Genomic DNA, 20,937 nt, shown 5'->3' on the forward strand with positions numbered 1-20,937 from the left:
CCTGTTGTACCGGTAGCCGGTAATAATGTTAGTTTTACTTTGGGATTATGACATTAGAGTGTAACCAACTATGACTGAATGGTTATGTTATGCAGTGATCTATAAAACTGGCTATCTGATGTAAGAGCCTCTCATTTTTGTACTTTTCATTTACCAGTTGACCTGTTGTACGGTCATGGTTACGGTTGTGGGTTATGAACTCCAACGAAATGGATGGTCAATGGTCTTAGACTATGACGAGGTTGTAGTGGGTAGTCTCGGTCTCATTTTTTCTGCCATTTAGGAGGTGCGGCCATCTCTCCACCGTCTCCACATCCGGACACGTACCACCGTCGATTGCCACCAATAATATAAACAGATGTCAGCCACCACCCAGACAACCACCGTCGCCATTCTCTGTCAACCCCACCCCCCCCCCCTTTTTACCCCATTGTAAACCAAAGTTGCTGGATCTTGATTGTGGTGGGGATGGGATGGTCGGATCTTTCTGGTTAACAATGATGAAGTGATCATAACACAATCTGATTTGGGGATTAGGGTTTGAGTATGATTATTATTGAATCGTGTTCTGAAATCAATAAATGTATATATGCATCTTTCTATATCTAGTGTTGATTTGTGTTCGGGATTGAAGTTAGATATTGAGTTACAGTTTCACATTTGCTCTCGGAAAAAATTGTTGTTACCGAAGATAGTGCCGGAAATTAGACGGAGAAGATGACCAGAGTATAAAGTCGTCGGACTAACCCGGTAGGATACATCGAGTAAACAAAACAGAGAGGTTCTTACATCAATTTTAACACTTTCGTAGGTTACTGCATTATATAACCATTCACTCATAGTTGGTTACACTCCGATGCCTTAATCCCTATTCTTTTTTACGTCAAATGTGGCATTACCGGTTACAAATAGGATGTTACCCGGTAAGATACATTAAAAGAACAAAAATAGAAAGTTCTTACATCAGATAGCCAATTTGAAAAGTCACTACATTACATAATAATTGAGTCATAGTTGGTTATATTCCGGTGCCATAATCCCAAAAGATAATGTTCAAACTACTTATTTATTTTAACAAATATTAAAATATTTATTACATAAAGAATATTATTTTTGCCTTATAGTATTAAATAATTAGAGTTCAATTTACAAGAAAAAGATGAGTGGAACTGTGGAACATACAACACAAGCAAAAGATTTTCTTCATCATTTCTTTTAATCTTCCTGCCATAATTCTGATGATGTAATCATCACCCTTGTTTACTTTTTTACATCAAAAAACCTACTCCCCCCTCCTAGTAAATTATTTTTTTATCTTCTAACCCCATACTTGTAATTTTTCCTAACTTTTCACACAAATTCAACTACTGTATATATTTTTTAATGACAAACAGCAGCAGCAGCAGAAGAGTACTAAATAAAACATAAATACAATACATGAATTTATCTATCTATATTTCTTCCCGCGCGCCATCAGCAGAGTCAGATGCTGCTTCGTTTTTTTTCATCAACAGAGATCCGAGCCCCGTGAGACGGAGCACTCCCAGATCTTGATAAAACTTGACAACCTGAAAAACAAATTAAAATAATCAATTTATTACTACTTTTTTTTTTTCTGACATAAAAGTAGTGGACGGTTGATTAATTAAATAAATATATTTTTGAAAGAGAATTAAATAATTAATATCTTGGATAATTAAGTAAATGAAAATGTACCACGAGAAGGCGAACTACTACTGTAGGATTTTTTACAGTGTAGAATAGCACTTTGGATTCCATCCTGTTGTTGCAAAGCAGAATCATCTCTTCTTAACGCCGGTAACGGAACCGGTTTAACTGCGGCGGATGACGACGAGGATGACCTGCTCTTACCGAGGTACTTTCTCGGAGAAAAGATAGAAGTTGTGGCCGGAGATGACGAGGAGTTATCCGGCAACCGGACCTTATCGTGAAACCGCTTGGAAGGCTTGATGATATTCAAGTACTTGTAAACAACTTGTTTGGAAAAGCGCTTGGAAGAATGGTCGTGATCTTGTTCGGATGTGACAAGTTTGTTACGGAAACTACTGTTGTCACGTTTTAGCAAGGAGCTGATAGTAGTGGTGACTTGTTTATCATCACATTTTATTTCACTTCTAGTCTCATGTTTCATTTTGTTTTGAAAGCCCAATTTCAAAACACGAAATGGGGATTTAGGTGATTTTGTAGTACTGGAGGAATCTAGAGGTAATATTTTGCTCTTGTTGAAAAAAATGGAATGTGGAGATGAACAGGGATAATAAGTCTGGTTTGACTTTGACTTTGTGTCAAGCCCATCCATGTTTGAAAAACAACCTTCTTGTTGTTGTTGGTAATGGTCACTTGAGTGAAAGTCACTAATGATGTTGATAGTTGTAGAATCCACACATTGGTCATTGTTATTATTATTAGTGAAGACTAAATCGAAGAATGAAGATTCGTCGTCGGATATTATGTCCAAGTTAGTGGAGGTTAAGGGGTCTCCGATGCCGGCATTTCGCCAGAATTTGACCAGGCTAAACACGTCCATTGTAGGGAAAGCCAGAATGAAAGAGCGAGTAGTTTTAAGAGAAATGAAATATATATTGGGTCTGGTTTGATGGTGTTTGAAAGACAAATATATAAAAATGATGGGTATAAATAAATACAAGAAGTGGAGTAAAGTGGGAAAGCTTTCCCTTCGTTTAATGGTGTGTTTGGCCTGCTAGAGTTTCAGAGTGAGTGAGATAGAGAAAAGAATAAGCTTTTTAGGCACACAGTCACAGAGAGAGAGAGAGAGAAAGGATGAATCAAAGCATATAGCTAGACGAGTCGTGTATTTGTTTGATTCCCTTTAACAATAACAAATCTATGGCGTCACATTGCATTTTCCGATGGTAATTATTAGAGTATTTTCTCTAAAGTTTATTCCCTTAGTAAACTTGATTAGTTGATTAGATAATGTTGATGAAGGTCAGTCCAACTAGTCAGAGACACTTTTGGTTTTATCCAAAATTTTAAGTTCGATCATTAGGGATGACAAAATTTTTGGGTTTTTCTCTCTGAATATTTGTAAAGGCCCATGGTCAACATCTTGTTGTCTAAGATACACGCAAGACTTCACCATTATACGGTGAGGTTTCCCCAATGTCGTATACCTACTTAATGTTCGAAAAAAAAAAGTTGATTAGATGTTGAAATACAATTATCCAAGTATCTATGTAACCAAGCAATAATTTTTTTTTTTATTTTTTTCTTTTCATGAAAGACAATTATCAAAGTTGAAATGAGTTTAAACTAATTCACTTATATAGAATTATGGATTAATTACATGCGTATGAATGTAAAGGGGGGCGGAGGAACTATTCCAAATCCAACCAATAACATTTTTTTAAACTCATTTCAATCTTTTAACCTTTTTAACAAACCATCCCAACTATCTTCACTGTTCTCCATAAATTTTCCGACAACGCTACCACTAAGTTAACACTACTAAGCTAATCAAAAACATACAATTAACGACAATGTAAAAAGATAAATATATGTATATATACATATAAACAGCAACAGTTTAACCAAAAAACCTAAGAAAGGGTTCGCCGGAAAATAAACCGACATAAGCAGTAGCAGTTAACCATAAACCCAAGAAAAAGGGCTTGCCGGAAACCACAGTCGCCGTAAGCAGCAACAGTTAACCAGAAACCCCAAGAAAGGGCTCGTCGAAAAACCGATGCATCATCCTGCAGTACCAACAGTTCACTGGAAACCCAAGAAATAGCTCGCTGGAAAACCGATCCAAGAAAACAACAAGAAACCTTATCGATTAAACCGGAAACGCCAAAAAAGGGGTCACCGGAAAACCGAACAAACAAGTAGTCAAATAGCCAACTATACCATTACACAAGCAAAACAAAGTTTTGGCCGTTAGAAAAGTGAACGTTTCTGGCCGACAACCACCGAAAACCCCAAAAAGGGGTTTCCGATCTCACCGGAAAGGGTGATATATAATGTTAGGAGCATCGACAAGTTTTATCGGTACGTATTCCGGCAATAAAAGCCAAGAAAAACTTAGATCTAGCCTCAAAATCGAAACCCCCCAAATAATTTTTTTAGGTTTCTGGCGATACAAAGAGATTGACACAAGAAAAAAAAACAGTCACAAGCACACGCTCCCAACGTTCACAAGGATCGGCCAAAACATGCCGATATATATAGCCAAAACTAGCCGATGCATGTGCTATAGGGTTACCAAAAAACCGATGCAAACCGATGTTTTTTGCCTATAAATAGCTGACTACACTCTTGTCCCCTATGTTACCAATTGGTACGGTCCTAATAGTATAACTAGAACATTGATAACTTGTAAAAACTATATATAGATTATTAGAATTTGTTAATAAAAATAATAATAAATGGGTAAACACGTATACGCATCAGAAGACTGTATATTATATATATGTTCGTTTCTGTCAACTTCATTTACTAAATGATCATGTTCATTAGTTAGTTTTATTTTTCCACTAGAATACTAGAGGACATACATGTTTGCGAAAAGATGTTACCATCTATGGCTCTATGCAATTGAGTAGTTTTTGACTATCGGGCTTATTTTTTAGAAAAAGTTTAATAAAACTCAGTGTTCCACATTCAAACTCATGTCGTACTCATACGACAACACTTGATCTTAATTGTGGTCGTAATTATTATTATTTTGTGCATATCAAACTGAGAAATGATAACTAACAATAACTTACACTATTTAATATGGATACTAAGTAATTGTTGGTTTTCTCTTTTAATTTGTATTTAAGTTAAAACTTAAAGTAAAAAAGTAGCCCATTTTAGAATCTTTTAATGTGAAAAGATTTCGATATTAAGGCCAAAATCACTTTTGATTATTCAATATAGAGATGGGGGCAACAATAGACAAAAGAAAAGCTACGGGTGTGTTAGGAAATATAAAAAAGAGAAGAGAAAAAGGAAAAGCTATTGGTAATTGGTAAAACTAAAAGACCCAAAAAGAAAAGACTTGTGAGACAAAGGTAAAAGGGAAAGAAAAGAGAGGGTGCTCAAAGGATAGGGTCAAAAAGAAAGTGTATCTCAAAGTGAAGGGGGGTTTTGAGGTGACTTTTGCTTTTCTTTGTTTCTTTTCTTCCCCTTTTCTATCTTTTTCTCCCATTTACTTCTATATACTTATTTTTCTCTCGTTTTGGTTCAAACTCCAAAGCAGAGACACTCTTCCATGACAAGTTTAGCCACTAGAAAAATATACATTTCTACAGTAACTAAATCGGTTATCAATATATCTAAGTTGATTTACAAACTTTTCAAACATCGATCATCTAACTAATATGTTAATGTTTTAATGATATAGAATACATTAGAGCACTAAAAACTGCTCAGTTATATGTCATTGTGGTGTCTCGAATGCGAATTATAAATTTGCAATCTTGCATAATATTCAAAATTGTTTCAACTAGCATAGTACATATTTAATTTACGTCCCAGTTTTAGTTACTATTGTGTTATTTTGAGTCACATGTGATAGATTAGCTTTTCAAATTATAAATTATATAATTTCGATAATGACAACTCAATGGATGAAATGTTATATGGAGTTTTTTTTAGTAAATCAAAATGAAAAGCTAATTATTTAAATGTGGTAAAAAAAATTAAAATTGACTTACTGAATAGCCAATATCTTTATACACCCGGACACTACAAATGTTAGATATATAAATTGTTCATTTTTTGCGCAAGTGAAAGAATACTTTTGGAAAGGATGGAAAATAGAAATATGCTTTGTTTGAAAAGAATTTAAAAGTAGAGGGGGTGGAACTAAAAGGTAAATGAAAGAGAAGAGCGGGTGGGGGTGTGGGCACGCCTAGTCGTAAGTATAATGAACCCAAAATCCAAAGCTATCTTAAAGGAAGAGTTGGGCTGACTCCTCCTTCGGATTTTAAAAGGTTTGACTTTCCTTTTTCATTAATAAAGCGGACTATGACCATTTGCTCTTGTATTGGACAAGTATTTACTCTTCATACGGACTTGTTTCAGTTACATCTTAAACCCAAAATTTAACCCAGCTTAAACATTTTTATGAATGAGAATGAGTTTTTTAATCCCGTAAATAGATAATCGTTTTAATATACCACAATGGTGTCTTTTTTTAGTTTTATTCTTAATCTTTTAACTAACCCATCAATCAAATCATTGGATTGTTAATCAAACTCAATTTTTTCATTTTCATACTCATTAACCAAATACCTCCTAAACTTAATGCACAATGCTCACTATGCATTTTTACCTTGGCTTGAAGTTTCTGGTAATAAAATAAAGAAAGTCTATTTAACAAACCTAATTAATACTTCTATATTATTAATATATAAGAAATATAGCCTATTTTGAAAGTTAAAAAAAAAACATGCGAAATGACTAAACAATACTTATACCACCAACGTTAATATTAAATTACACCATCAGTCACTTATATTATAAAAAATATATCTCTATTATCCCCTTTAAATCAAACACTTTTACATAAATTATCTAAACCATTTAAAGCTTCCGCCACTATCACCATCTGCCGCTGTATTGTGCGGGTATCATGCTAGTCTAAATTTGTAATTTTAAGTCAATCAGGTAAGTAATATATTAGGTTTATTGTCAATAAAAAGAATACTAAGTAGTTGTTTACTCAACATAAAAGTAACTTAATTTTAATCACTTAGAAATGAGTCATTGTTTTAACTTGGTTATAAACGCAATCAATTCAATTTAATACATTTATATATTTTTCTTTATGTAACATGAATTTCTTTAATATCATTAAAGAAAGAACCTTATTACTTATATACCATATATTTTTGGGTAAATTACACTTTTCGTATCTAAAGTTAACAGCTTTAACACTTTTCATCCCTAACGTTTGTTTATTACAATTTTAACCTTAAAGTTGGCAGATTTTTGCAATCGACGTCCTTGGCCTCACGGTGTTAAAAAAGGCCGTTAATGCTCGCTCGTGCGTCACACATGAGGGTAGTTCCATCATTCACGTTCCACTGAGGGATGAAAAGTGAAAAATAAAGCTACTTGAGGGACGAAAAATGAAAATCATGTTAATATTTATTATGCGTATATATATATATCTTCATATATATACTGATACTTATTATGTGTATATATACTGATACTTATTATTATGTGTATATATATCTTCATATATATATACTCCAACCATTGGAAATCTCATTTCCTCCTCCCTTTACCAGTAACACCATGCCACCGCCATTCTCACAGTCATATATCTCGCTCACCTGTCGCACACACTAGTACACTACCACACGTACACCTCAGATTCCATAAGTAACCGTCCTCATCTATGGCGCATCTACATTGACATGACCAACCCAAATATATACGAGTAATTTTTATGATGTTAACTGTTATCTAACTTAGCCTATTAAACCAAATAGGCCCACTTACTACGTTGGGCCCACCCATTAAAGTAAGGGGTTTTATTTTTTGAAAAGTAAAGGTTATATGTGACTTATTATCACTTATGCCATCCACTCATTCTCCTTGCACAACGAAAATTAACCCGGCCAATGCAACTACTTGTAAGCACCAATAAATTGATTAAATATGATAATTTCATAATTTGGATTAGTGATTTGCAACAAGCCAACAACGGGTGGATTAAGTTCTTGAATTCAAAATGCTGAAGGTACACATGTGTTGATTATGCTGAAAAAGTTTCTCTTTTTGTCCAACTCCAAATTGCTTTGTAAATTTTCTCCGCATTAAAAGTCTAGAGATAGAGAATTAACTAAAAAGTGTTAATAACCTAAATAAAATAGTCAAGAAATCCACCAATAAGTTTAACAATGAATTGTAAGTTTTGTACTGATTAGTGTCTGATATGACTTCAAGAAAAGTCATTTCTGATATTCTATGAACTCTAAGAACTAAGAAGTAAGAATACACATTAGTGTGTGTCTGATACGCCAGCCCAAAAAAAAGTTTCTCGCTAAAGCTACTCTCCCCCCAAGTATTTTATGGTCTCGAAGTCATATCTGTAAGAAAAGTCATTCCTAACCATTGTGAAGGTTGATGTATCTTAACAATGAGCCTGGCAATGAAGTCATATTTTAAGTTATTGGTTAATTCTTGTACTGATTATCTGAACTTGTATATAAACTGTATTGCAGAATTATTGGTCGGGAGATGCATAACATTGCTTTACTTATTACGTATGGCCGGGTTTTTGCTAATGATAATTCTAAGAGTTGTTGATAATATGTCCGAAAATTATATATCTTCAACAAGAGGTGCATGTGCACTTTTATGGTTTAGAATATAGAGAAGTTGCTAAATTAAATAGAAGGTATACTTTCGTTAAGCTATAAATATTATTAACACCTATTACGTAAACTCATTTACTAATTAGTAAAGGAAATACATCTTTGCTGTAACGACTTAACGAATAATGACCAAACAAAGCCCAAATTAATTTGGGCTACTAAAATACAGACATAACGGCCTACTTCAAAGGCCATATGGGTCAATTTTGTCACTCCAATTGTTTTAACGAGAGTAGCTACGCGCTACGCCTTTTTTTTTGGTCCCTACCTTGTTGCGGGATTAATTGGCCGTACATTGGAAAATTATATGATTACGAAAAGTTATGGAGTGTTTTGATTTGCTAATGAAAATCACTATAATAAGTTAATAAGAAGGTGTATGGTAGGATGAAATGGAAATGGTGAAAGGAAAGACTTTTGTTGGTTGTTTACAATAAAGAGTGAGAATGAGAATTGAGAAGTTGGAATCAATTTTTATTTTCTTCATTATCTATAAATTGTAAAGAAGACGTGAGAATGAAATTTTTTTGGTTTTCATGATGACATATGTATTAATATTATTATTATTATTATTTAAAACTTGTTTTTTTTATATACATTCTTCGTTAATACCAAACAACATAATCTATTCTCATTTCAAATACTCATTTATTTTTCCCACTATCTTCATTTTTTATGATTTTTTCTTACCAAACACCCCCTAACTTGGTTTGAATGAGAATGATAATCAACCTTCAAACCTAACCTTTTAGATGGGTTTCCACTTCTCAATATGCTCATTGTGATACCCAAACAATCTAAATGGGAATAAAACTCATTTCCATGTTGGAACCATGTTAGTGTGACCGTCACTAATCATGTATCATTTCTGATATAATAATTGACGATAACTGAAATCCCTATGTCTAGTAAATATATAATGGGCGTATTTACTCTTAAAGACGTAGTATATGGTTTCCCATTAGATAATTGGAATTATGAGGACTAATGTTACACACATTAGAACGCAATAACTTGCAACACTACACACCCACTATAGATCTATTAGTAAAAGGAGGCGTATGTGATTGTTTTCGAAGTCCGAACATTGAGATTAATAAGTAGCATATGAGGATGATACCTTAGTCGTAAGTAGTTAAGAGCCTTACGTACGCGCAGGTCTGTACTCGCCCAAATATCGCTTACATTACTGGTATGCTTGGGAGTTAACTATTTAATCCCAGAATAGCACACTGAAAAACGGTTAAAAGGTTCTACGATATCTATAAAGGACCAAAGACTACATATTAACTTATAGAAGATGTGACAACTAAGAACTAGTAGGATGTTCTAATTCCAATAAGAAATCTGTACTTCTGGATGTATATTTATGATTAGCTGGCAAACCTATCTTTTGACGGAGTTATAAATAGAAACTGACTACAAACTCTACCATAATGGCTGAACGTTCATGTAATGTACCCATCTACTCGACTTGATATCTAGTGTAACCAACTTTGTTTTTTGGGTTAAATAATGTAAGCAACTGGCTACAAAAGGTTTCTATCAGGTTATATGTAATGTATCTGTATCATCATCCTCACTAAAATCGTCGGAAAAATTAAAATCGCGGTAACTTTGTTGTTTCTTCGAATTAAGACTTGAAACTACCACCAATCGACTCAAAAATTGATCCCGCACAAACCCTAGTCAAAAGATGTTGAAAATAAAGTTCGCCGGAAAAAAATAGTGATTTGCCGGAAAAATTAAAATCGCGATAACTTTGTTTATTCGAATTAAGACTTGAAACTACCACTAATTGACTCAAAAATTGATCCCGCACAAACCCAAGCCAAACGATGTTGAAAACAAAGTTTGCCGGAAAAAATGACAATTCGCCGGAAAAATTAAAATTGCGATAACTTTGTTGTTTCTTCGAATTAAGACTTGAACTACTACCAATCGACTCAAAAATTGATCCCACACAAAACCAAGCCAAAAGATGTTGAAAATAAAGTTCGTCGGAAAAAATGGTGATCAATGATGACTTGTTTGTTGTTTGATGTTCATGTTGATAATGACGGCTGGAATCTGGAAACAAAGGTGGAAATTTTTTTTAATAAAAAAGGAATAAAATTGAAAATGTTAACCTGCGACTTGTTTGTTAACCGGTTGCTTACATTGCATAACCCAAAAAACAAGATTGGTTACACTAGATAACAAGTCGAGTAGATGGGTACATTACATAGCCTTTTAGTCATAGTTGGTTATACTCACATGCCTTTATCCCTTATATATATCTTCAATCCGGGATCTTAATAGTAATTATTAGGTACCTATCTCATTATAAACTAATCTTATCTGTACTTGACATCCTTTTCGTTAATTAAAGACATATAGACAACTTATCCATCAATTTATCAAGTCTAAATGAAGAGAAATGGTTATTTTTTCATGGCAACATCATCCAAACTTTGCATATATATAATGATCTCTTAATTTGAAAGATTAGACTAGTGCTTCTCTCCTTGGCAAACCAAACAAAATGGTCCATACTTTGTAGGTAGGTAACATGTATTTTCAAGACACAGGCTAAGCTCTCATTACATTACATTACATTGAATTACATTACATTATCAAATGACTTATTAGTTTACTTGTCACGTAGTTAAAAACTTTATAAAACTTGCACTGAACAAATTGTAGACCTACGTATTATTTCATAATTTTATTTCTATTTAATTTAATTGAATTTCGACTTGGTATTATCACATATTATGGTTTTTAATTTGTTTGTATTAAAGAAACAACAAAAAAAAAAAGATATAAAGTATGGAGTTGTAAAATGGAAGACCGACTCAGCAGCAATTCGGTTCTTACGTACTTCACTTTCAATCCACCAACGACTTCAAAGTGACCAACATTAGGTATTAGGTATCTCTCTCTCTCTCTCTGTCATCATCACTAAAACTAATTTCATTATCCTGCTAATACTTCATTGGACAATTGGGGATCTCACGAAATTGTTAAATCTGTGACAACAAATAAAGATACTAAACGCAGAAGAATCTTTAGTTAATTATGAGTAATTATTAAATAGCACTCGATGTACCCAACGAATAACACAAATAAGTTATTTACAAAGTAATGCATTGATTTAAGACAAAATTATTAAACAGCGGATAACTCTTTTTTTTTTTTTTTGTTAATTCACTTACGAGCCAACTGATCTTAAAGCGACTGCCCGCTTTTCCCTGAAGTCGTCGCGTGTGAATCCTTGTGATTAAAAACATATTTATTGACAAAAGATTCAAACTTCGGAACAATTTTTTTCCCACTATGTCACTAGTCACTACCATGGTATATCCTCCCGATGTAACAAATGACGATATAAACATACCTATATACGTGCCGATTGATGATAATGAGCTGACTTAGTGAAATCAATTTTAGTCATTAATTAATTAAGGATCAATTGGCAATTATTTAAAGCTAGTACGAAAATAAAATAGAATAAAATATCGTTCAAATAAAATAAAAAAGGATAGAAAGAATAGACCGGAATTCAAAAGTACTTGTCTTGATCTTAGGAAATTTTTTTATAAACATCAGTGACTTATAATTTTACTATTTCTAAAAAAATCTTCATTTGATCAATCAAATTAATCAGTTTTGTTTGCTGTAGACTTGTAGTAACTATATATTATGAGATTTTTGCTAATTAGTGCCTCTATAAAACAAGTTATGGTGTGTTTAACTAGTGCACAGAGGCTAGAGGCACCAGTTAAAAAAACATGCCTAGTGTGCTGTTAGCAAATCTCACAAAACAAACCTTTTTTCATTTTCATTTTTTTTAATGTTAAAATATCCAAAAATGCCCTTAGTAATAATTGTAATATTCTTCATCAGTTTATTGAATACCCAATATACCCTTAATAATTTACAATATATGTAACTGAATTCCTAAAATAATTATATTGCCTTTTACATCAATAAGCTACGATACTACTCACCACCGACACTAGTCATCACAATCATCACGCTGCCGCTATCATAATCGGCGCCGCATTGGGCGAGTATTTATTATTTAGAAACATCAAACATGTTATTTTTTTTTTCCAAAATCACATTTAAACCCCAAACAAGAAATTATAAAGCTAAAAGATGGGTTTATTTTGATGGTCTCGAATGAACCACCAATCTAAATCACATTCAATGCATAACCCTTCATCGTAAGAACTCACATCAGAAAAAACAAATTCCACTTTTACCACTCGGTACAAGAAAATAATCCCCGCTACTAGCAAAACTTAATGTATCTCAAACTTAATACTTTTTAGAGAAAATTCATAAATGGTTTATGTGGTTTGTCATATTCGTATTTTTTCCTATGTGCTTTTTTTTCGTTACAAACGGTCCTTGTATTTTTCATATTTGTTGCAAACAGTCTCTGACACTAACTTCCGTTAGTTTTGAGCCGTTAATGGGGTATAATCGTCCAATCAACTCTTATAACCACTCTATATATACATTTGCTCATTCTTCTTCAGGCCACCAACATCACTAATATCCGGCCAAATATAATTTTTTTAAAAAATCTTTTTCCAAATGTGCACAAGCTCAATTCCAACCGTTTTCCCAATAATCAATCACTAAATATATTCAAGCCAAAAATTTAATCACAAAAAAATCCCAAAATATATAAAACTTTTCATGTTCTTGTTTCGGTCAATTCAAATCATTTCCAACAAATTCATAAAGGCATTAAATTCAAAACCCACCTTCATCTTCTTCATCTACATCTATCAATCTTTGTATATACAAAAAACCTTCACTTCAAAGCTCCCCCACAAACAATTCATAAAAGCAAAAAAGCATCAAACTCCATTACAAAAATATTCCTGTTATCATCATCAATCTTATGAAAGCCATTGATATTACTACAATAAGAAATAATATAAACAACCATAAAATGTTCCACTTCAATTTCTTATAAATATAAAACAAGAGATATTATTATATATCTATATATAAAAAGAGACCCATAAACGGAGAAATTTTATTCACATTCTATTTGTTTTTTGTTATGATATCACTTTCAATACGAAAATATAACAAAAAAATTGAAGATCTAATTTCTCCTAAAACAACATGGGCTTAAAAAAACTCAAAACAGCACCAATCAAAATGGACATAAAAAGGCTAATAATCCCCATGCTCAATTTTTATGGCATCACCATAAATACTAAAATTACCTGGTTTTTTCAGATATATAGGGCAAGTGAGTGCCATAATTAAATAGAAGATGAAAAACCAAGTAAACCCACACAAAAAACGGTAATCCGCTAGCTAATATGGCTAGGATACGTGCTCCGAAAGGCTCGTTTTTTCGATGGAGACAAGTCATGGTGAAATGAGCAGATCGAAATACATAGATTTGTTGTAACTTGATACAAAAGAGTTGGAATACATATAAACTAAAATGGGTATAAATTTATATACATATAGATATACAGAATGACTATATATATATATATATATATATATAATTAGAAAATTGATTGTTATTACAAACAGTCCCTATGCAACCTAAATGGACGATTATACCCTCACGTGTTATGTACGTGAGGGGTTTAAATGGTCAAAACTAACGAATGTTAGTGTCAGGGATTGCTGGCAATGAGAATGGAAAACCCAGGGATCATTTGCAACGAAAAAAAAGCACAAGGGACGAAATGTGAATATGACAAACCACAAGGACCATTTGGAACATTTTCTCTAACTTTTGTTAATACATTTACCATTTATCCGAAACTATACATGTATAAACACAATTATAACATATCTATGTCTATCTATATTCATTAAACTTCCCCTATTAACCCAGACGGTGACACACCTAATCTACCCAAAATATCCTTAAAATATTTTTCAATCTTATCAATCCAAATTATTTAATTTTTTTTCCCACTAATATATATATATTTTCACCTAATAGATTTAATTAATTATAATATTCTTAATAAGATTATTTACAAGATAACATATTTTAACCATTAAAATCATTACACTACCTATTTTTACATCAATTAATTTCACATTAATAACCACACCGTTATCACCACCATCGCCACCACCACCACCACCACCCATCGCCGTGACCGCCGCTGCATTGTGCGCGTACCCCTCTCATTGCTAAAACATTTATGAACGTCAGTTAATGTATCAAAAGATTGAATTTGAATCACTTACACAACTATCAGTCATGTGATACATAGTTCCTAAAATGAATGATAAAATTGTGACATTTTGTGTGGTGAATATTTATACCTGTTTTTAATTAAACTTCAATTCTACATTATATTTTATACTAGTGGTGACGGTGACGGGTGGCGGTAACACCGGTAGTGACGATGGCGGGGAACAGTATCGGTTATTGATATAACGTAATTTTGATAAATATTAAAACTTAAAATTTTAAACAAAAAAGCTATTTGTTTTATAATAGAAAAAAAATATAGATATAAAAATATAAATATAGTGTTAGAGTGATTGATTGCGAGGTTCCTTGCTTGTTCCAATTTATTTTATAAACATATACATTCTTATATATGACCTCGATTTTGTGTGTCGCGTCTCGCGTGGAATAGAGTCATAGTCGGGGTTTAAGTTGTCCTACACAGGTCATGACTCTCATGTGCAATTTGTTTCTATTCAATTATTATATTTATATTTATTTATCTAAAAATACATCTGAATACAGATGGACCTTACCTTTATAATTATTTTTAAACAGAAAAAGACCCTAATTAGAAAACCTTTAGTATGTTAATTTGTTGGTAATAACTTAATTTGTGTTGAAGGCATCTAATTTCCATAGGATTCTATAACATATATATTGTAATGGAAGGTCGAGACCAAAAACTTAGGTTTTTAAGATTGAGAGCGATCGTTTTTATCTCTACAAGATCGAAATCAAATGACTCTACTACCTATATGTACTAATCCATTTATGTATTTTATAACTATATATCAAAATATTAAGTGTATGATTAATTTATGAGATGTTTATAATTTAAACATCATAACATCCTTGATGAAGAAGCGACAATGAAAATGGTTCATGTCAAGATTGCTTTATAAGTTGAAACGAAAAAAAAAATCTTATATTAAAGTTGATGTTTGTTTAAGAAAGATCTAGTTTTCTCCGTTCTTTGTGTACCCAAGGGAATAAAGAATAAAGGTATCGATTCACAAACTAAATTTTGATACACCACAATTAGGTTTCCAGATAGATGGAGAGATGACATGGATCAGTCAGTCGGAGTGCTGAATTAAGTCAAAATAAGTCATTGTCACGTAAAGTGGTGTTTAAGTTGTATTTAGACCGACGTGTGTGTTTCAAATGAATGTTGTAGTTGAGGTCAAAACCGATACTTTGAATGAACATTGCAACTCTAAAAGGAAAGGCGTACATCGGTTGTTCCACACAACTCAATTAGTCCACTCGATTTTGATAGCAAGTTTGTTGATATAACTTATTGAGTTATACTATAATAATTGATAATATAAAGTTATCCGACACATAAACTTATACATTTACATACTAACTTTTTAATCTATAAAAAAAATGATGTTTAACATTTATTTATTAAACAAAAAATACTAAAAAATGAGTATGTTTGAATTTCATGGCGTTCTCTCTTGACTCTCCTAAAATCGAGCCAAATGATTTCGTAACTTTTTCGTAGGTGTCGAATAAGCTTATATTAACTTTTCCCTTAGGCTAAATAACTCCTTTCCATCTACGTATTACTGTTATAGACCCGAACCGGACATAATTTTTGTATTCCACAAATATTTCGAGTTAGATAACTTCTATACGTATGTTGTTAAGCCTTAGTTAGGGACCTCAAGAAATATTTAAATTTACAATATATATATATCTATATAATTACAAATAATGGTGGCTTATATGTAATATTAACATTTTCTTTATAATCATAATAATTTATATGCTTTCCTTTAACATTTAACTATTTAAGATTTAAAATGGCTAGTATTTCTTTACAGCTTAAATTTTAATATACATTAGCCAATTTTTTTCATTTTAATAATTAATTCATTTGGTTTATTTTAACATATAATTTTGGGGAAAATATATATACAGAGTAATACCTAACATAAATAATGTCGCTCTTAGGATTTAACATTTACATGTAATAAACTTCAAGGGGCAAAACATATTTATTTTTTTCCTCCACAAGTCTACACAGCGTATCATTTCCCCATATTCGATAACTTTAATAGGGAAAATCACGAGAATTTATTTCATTTAAAAAAAATGACTTTTTTTTTATAACTAAAAATATACATCAATAAACTACACGATAAGTTATTCTTTAAAAAAAAAAACTAAATTTTTAATTATGTTGTTAATGATTGAATTATTTTTTTCCGAAAAAATGTGTAAAAAAATAAAAATAATGGTTTTCTCTATGCTATCAAACAATCGGAGACGATCAAACGTAAGATTTACTAATGAATACTCCGTAGTCCGTACTATTTACTAGTAGTAATTAGGCTAATAATAATAAATTTATATTGAGTAGAGTGACTGCTATATATAGAGGGGTTCAAATTTGAGAGAGTGAGTGAGTTAAAGCTTGATTCATCTATTCATTCCTCTCTGGCTCTCTCTCTCCATAGAGAGCCATTATTGATTGTGGACCTTCTTTCAAGGTACGACTCATGTCTACAAATCTTACCACTGAAAGTACAAATATTTCCTCATATTTTGGATATACTACGAGTATTTGCAAAGTTTATGAGTTGCATCAGCATTTTTATAGAATTAAGAACATGCATATTTATGGAGATGTTGCATCATAAAAGGCCCATTGCATTTCTTTTGCAGATTATGTATTGATTTGTTACTATTATTATAATTGTATAATTTCCAGAAATGGAAAACAACAAGGATTCCCCTGTAGTAGTACTTCCATCACAAATCAGCTCTGCAAATTCCAACCAAGTTTATGGTATTAAGCAGCAACATGGCTCCAATATTCAGTTTATGGTATGTCTCGATCAATGCCAGTAATTTAATGTATCCATGTGTATTTCTTAAGAAAAAAGTTGCAGTGTGTACTAAATAATGGTAATGTATATTGCATTGCTCGTATCCCCTTTTTAATTAACACTGCAGTTTTTATAAACAGAAAAATCGATTTTGGATGTTTATAAACCATATATATAATATACTCGTAATTGTTTATTTTATTGCTAAAACTTTCTATTTTAACCGTTGCACCCAATATGGTTTCCAAAAATTCTGTTTAATTTTGCCAGGAGAACGGTGGAAAGGACATTGGAAGCCCAGTTGATCTTTCTTATGAACGAACAACTACACAATCTGTTTCAATTAGTATGCCACCTTCCCCTTTGGATGCCAAAAGAGTTTTGTTCAAAGATGAAGCTGGAAATGCTAGCCCGGGAGATGCCAAAGACATTAAGTTTCATTATTCACAACCCATTGTGACAAGCTGTGGAATTGTTGAGACAGGGGGGTTAAAAACCCCCGACCGTCTCATGCTCCCTGTGAAGGACCCAAAGAGGGATGAGTTGAAGGACAATCGATACAATTCGTTCAAGACATGGTCGGGTCGACTAGAGAGTCAACTTTCAACATTACGTGGAAAGTCGCTCCCACGTGACAATCCTGAGATAAACCCTCCCCGAATTAATCTTGAAGGGGAGAGTTTATCTGTGGACAGATACTTCGATGCCTTACAAGGACCTGAGTTGGAGACTCTCAGAGTAAGTTCAAATACTTCTATCATTGCATACACAATCTCAGACTCATCTATTTTATTTAAGTAACATCTTGTTTTAGCCAGCCTATTGATTTACTCTGTCATGAATTGTTTGGTTTAATTAACAGCCTTCTGAAGAAATAATTCTGCCAGAAGATAAAAAGTGGCCCTTTCTTCTCCGTTATCCTATCTCATCATTTGGTATATGTCTCGGCGTTAGTAGTCAAGCGATAATGTGGAAGAATTTGGCCTCTACGGCTTCAACGCATTTCCTGCATATAAGCCTTAGAGTGAACTACACGTTATGGTGCACATCAATCCTTCTTTTCGCTGTTGTTGCCTCAACGTACCTTTTAAAAGTCGTCTTTTACTTTGAAGCCGTCCGAAGAGAATACTACCATCCGATCAGGGTGAATTTCTTTTTTGCCCCGTGGATCGCGTTGCTCTTTTTGGCCATAGGGGTTCCGGAAGATATCACCACAAAGCTACCTCATTCATTATGGTATGCGCTAATGACACCCATATTTTGTCTTGAGATCAAGATTTATGGGCAATGGATGTCAGGAGGGCAGCGCCGGCTGTCAAAGGTAGCCAACCCGTCTAATCATCTATCAGTGGTAGGGAATTTTGTTGGGGCGTTGTTGGGGGCATCAATGGGTTTAAAAGAAGGTCCGATTTTCTTTTTTGCGGTTGGGTTGGCTCATTACTCGGTGTTGTTTGTGACATTGTATCAAAGGCTTCCAACAAATGAAACTCTCCCAAAAGAACTTCATCCGGTGTTCTTTCTATTTGTTGCGGCTCCTAGTGTTGCTTCGATGGCATGGGCCAAAATCAATGATTCCTTTGATTATGGGTCTAGAATTGCCTACTTTATTGCCCTGTTTCTGTATTTTTCATTGGTTGGTTCGATAATTTCAATTCGATTTGTGGCTTCAATATGTACATGTTTATTAATGATGGAGTTGAAAGACTAATCATGGTGACAATTGATGCAGGCTGTTAGAGTAAATTTCTTTAGAGGATTCAAGTTCTCGTTAGCATGGTGGGCTTACACTTTCCCGATGACAGGAGCTGCAATCGCAACAATCAGATACTCTAGCGAGGTTTCGAATGTAGTAACAAAAGGGTTATCGCTGACCCTGTCAACGGCCGCTACAGTAACAGTGACAGGGTTACTGATAACAACTATTGTGCATGCTTTTGTGTTAGGAGACCTTTTCCCAAATGATATAGGGATTGCTATCAGTGACCAGAAACCAAAAACAACGCAAAGGAAATGGTTTCATCGAAACACATGTGGGTCTGCCAAAGATATCCAGCATCAACAACTTAAGTCCACGAACTCGGGTGAGAAAATAGTCAAACTTCCGATGACATCATCACCAGGAGCAACTGCTAAACCATTCTCGGTTCGAGTTCTGTAACTGATAATAATGAAGTTTCTTCAATCATCATACATACATACAAAGGAGGAACCAATCTCAGCTTTTACTGATAGAAAGTTCCCATGAACTTGGATGTATAATTTCTTTCTCCGCACTACAAGAAAGAAATTAACAATGTTGTATTATGGCTATGTTTTCAATTATACGTATATTGCACTTCCTAATGCAAAGTTAGTCAATGTAATGGTGCACGAAAATAAAATATGCTCAATTGTATATGAATCAAGTGTCTAAAAGGGCGTTTACTGTCTTAAATTAGTGAAAGCAGATAATCAACTCACCTACAGTAATACATGATTAAAATTCCTTTCGGAAGCAATTCTCGTAGTTTTCAAAGAACTAGTTGGGTTGTAAAAGAAGTTCCAAAACTAATACTGGTACTATATAATTAGAACAATACCCGTGCGTAGCTCGGGTTACACTTAATTATGAGGCACGCTTTTCTTTTATTTGCATATTTTTAGTTGTCTTATTGATAAACGCCTAGAATACATGATTTTAAGATGTAAAAATCAAGTTGTTTTGTGAAGCTTAATAGACGATTAGGGGTACTTTTATGTTTATTAAGTGTTTCAGGCACTAGGTGATGAAATGGAGCCAATTGAATCAAGAAACGAGTCAAGAAACCAAGAAGCAAAAATCTGGAATTCTGAAGTTACAAAAGGCGTAACTTACGCCAGACTTGGCAGTAGGTTACGCCAGTTGAAAATCCAAGGGGCGTAACTTACGCCCAGGGGGGTAGTAGGTTACGCCAGTTGCTGAACCAAAATTCCGAATTTTATGGTTTTAATTCAAGTTCAGTTTATATCATTCAAATGACGACTTGTGGAAGTTGCAACACATATTTTCTCATCCCTGGAGCAGTTCCTAACATTCCCAACACCCCAATTTCATCATCAAATCACAAATTCATGGAGATGACAATCCAAATTGAAGATTCAATGATGAAGATGACATGCTAGGTTTTCTATTGATCATTCTCATGTGAACAATTATGTAAGACATTTATGTTCAAGCTTTCTTATACTCATGTTGGATTAGATGTTAATTCTTTATTAGTTTTTTACAACCAATGTTGTTTGGATTGTTTGAATGATTATTTGTTCATGACTTGAATGAAATTCATCTATCATTTGGTTTTAACTTGTTAACTGATCATTGATTATTGAATGAATCTCTTATGAACTTATAGTTTATTTTAATGAAGTAGAAGTCTAGTTGTGTCAATTCCCCGGTTTTCGTTATCGTGAATCATCACAACCGATTAGTCTAGTTCTTGAATTCATTCAATCCAAACGTTATAACGAATCATGTCTATGTGATTTCCAATGAGTATAA

General features: G+C 33.1%; 2 protein-coding genes across 4 annotated transcripts; one reads left to right on the forward strand and one right to left on the reverse strand.

Moving 5' to 3' along the window:
* Positions 1-1,145: 1,145 nt before the first annotated feature.
* On the reverse strand, positions 1,146-2,781 carry LOC122605954 (membrane-associated kinase regulator 5-like). The gene is made up of 2 exons (XM_043778919.1): positions 1,717-2,781; positions 1,146-1,568 (listed from the first exon to the last, which is right to left on the reverse strand). The coding sequence occupies exons 1-2, from the start codon at positions 2,546-2,548 to the stop codon at positions 1,483-1,485; spliced, it is 918 nt and encodes a 305-aa protein (XP_043634854.1). The 5' UTR covers positions 2,549-2,781; the 3' UTR covers positions 1,146-1,482.
* A 14,223-nt stretch (positions 2,782-17,004) lies between these two features.
* On the forward strand, positions 17,005-19,817 carry LOC122603676 (S-type anion channel SLAH2-like). 3 transcript variants are annotated; one of them, XM_043776446.1, is made up of 5 exons: positions 17,005-17,081; positions 17,303-17,418; positions 17,691-18,158; positions 18,283-19,053; positions 19,150-19,817. In XM_043776446.1, the coding sequence occupies exons 2-5, from the start codon at positions 17,305-17,307 to the stop codon at positions 19,576-19,578; spliced, it is 1,782 nt and encodes a 593-aa protein (XP_043632381.1). In that variant the 5' UTR covers positions 17,005-17,081; positions 17,303-17,304; the 3' UTR covers positions 19,579-19,817. The 3 variants fall into 3 exon arrangements, with proteins under 3 accessions (XP_043632381.1, XP_043632383.1, XP_043632382.1); XM_043776448.1 differs by having other exon boundaries at positions 18,283-18,741; XM_043776447.1 differs by lacking the exon at positions 17,005-17,081 and having other exon boundaries at positions 17,253-17,418.
* The last annotated feature ends 1,120 nt before the right edge of the window (positions 19,818-20,937 follow it).

The sequence above is a fragment of the Erigeron canadensis genome, chromosome 6 (assembly GCF_010389155.1).
Source record: "Erigeron canadensis isolate Cc75 chromosome 6, C_canadensis_v1, whole genome shotgun sequence".
Lineage (NCBI taxonomy): Eukaryota > Viridiplantae > Streptophyta > Magnoliopsida > Asterales > Asteraceae > Erigeron > Erigeron canadensis.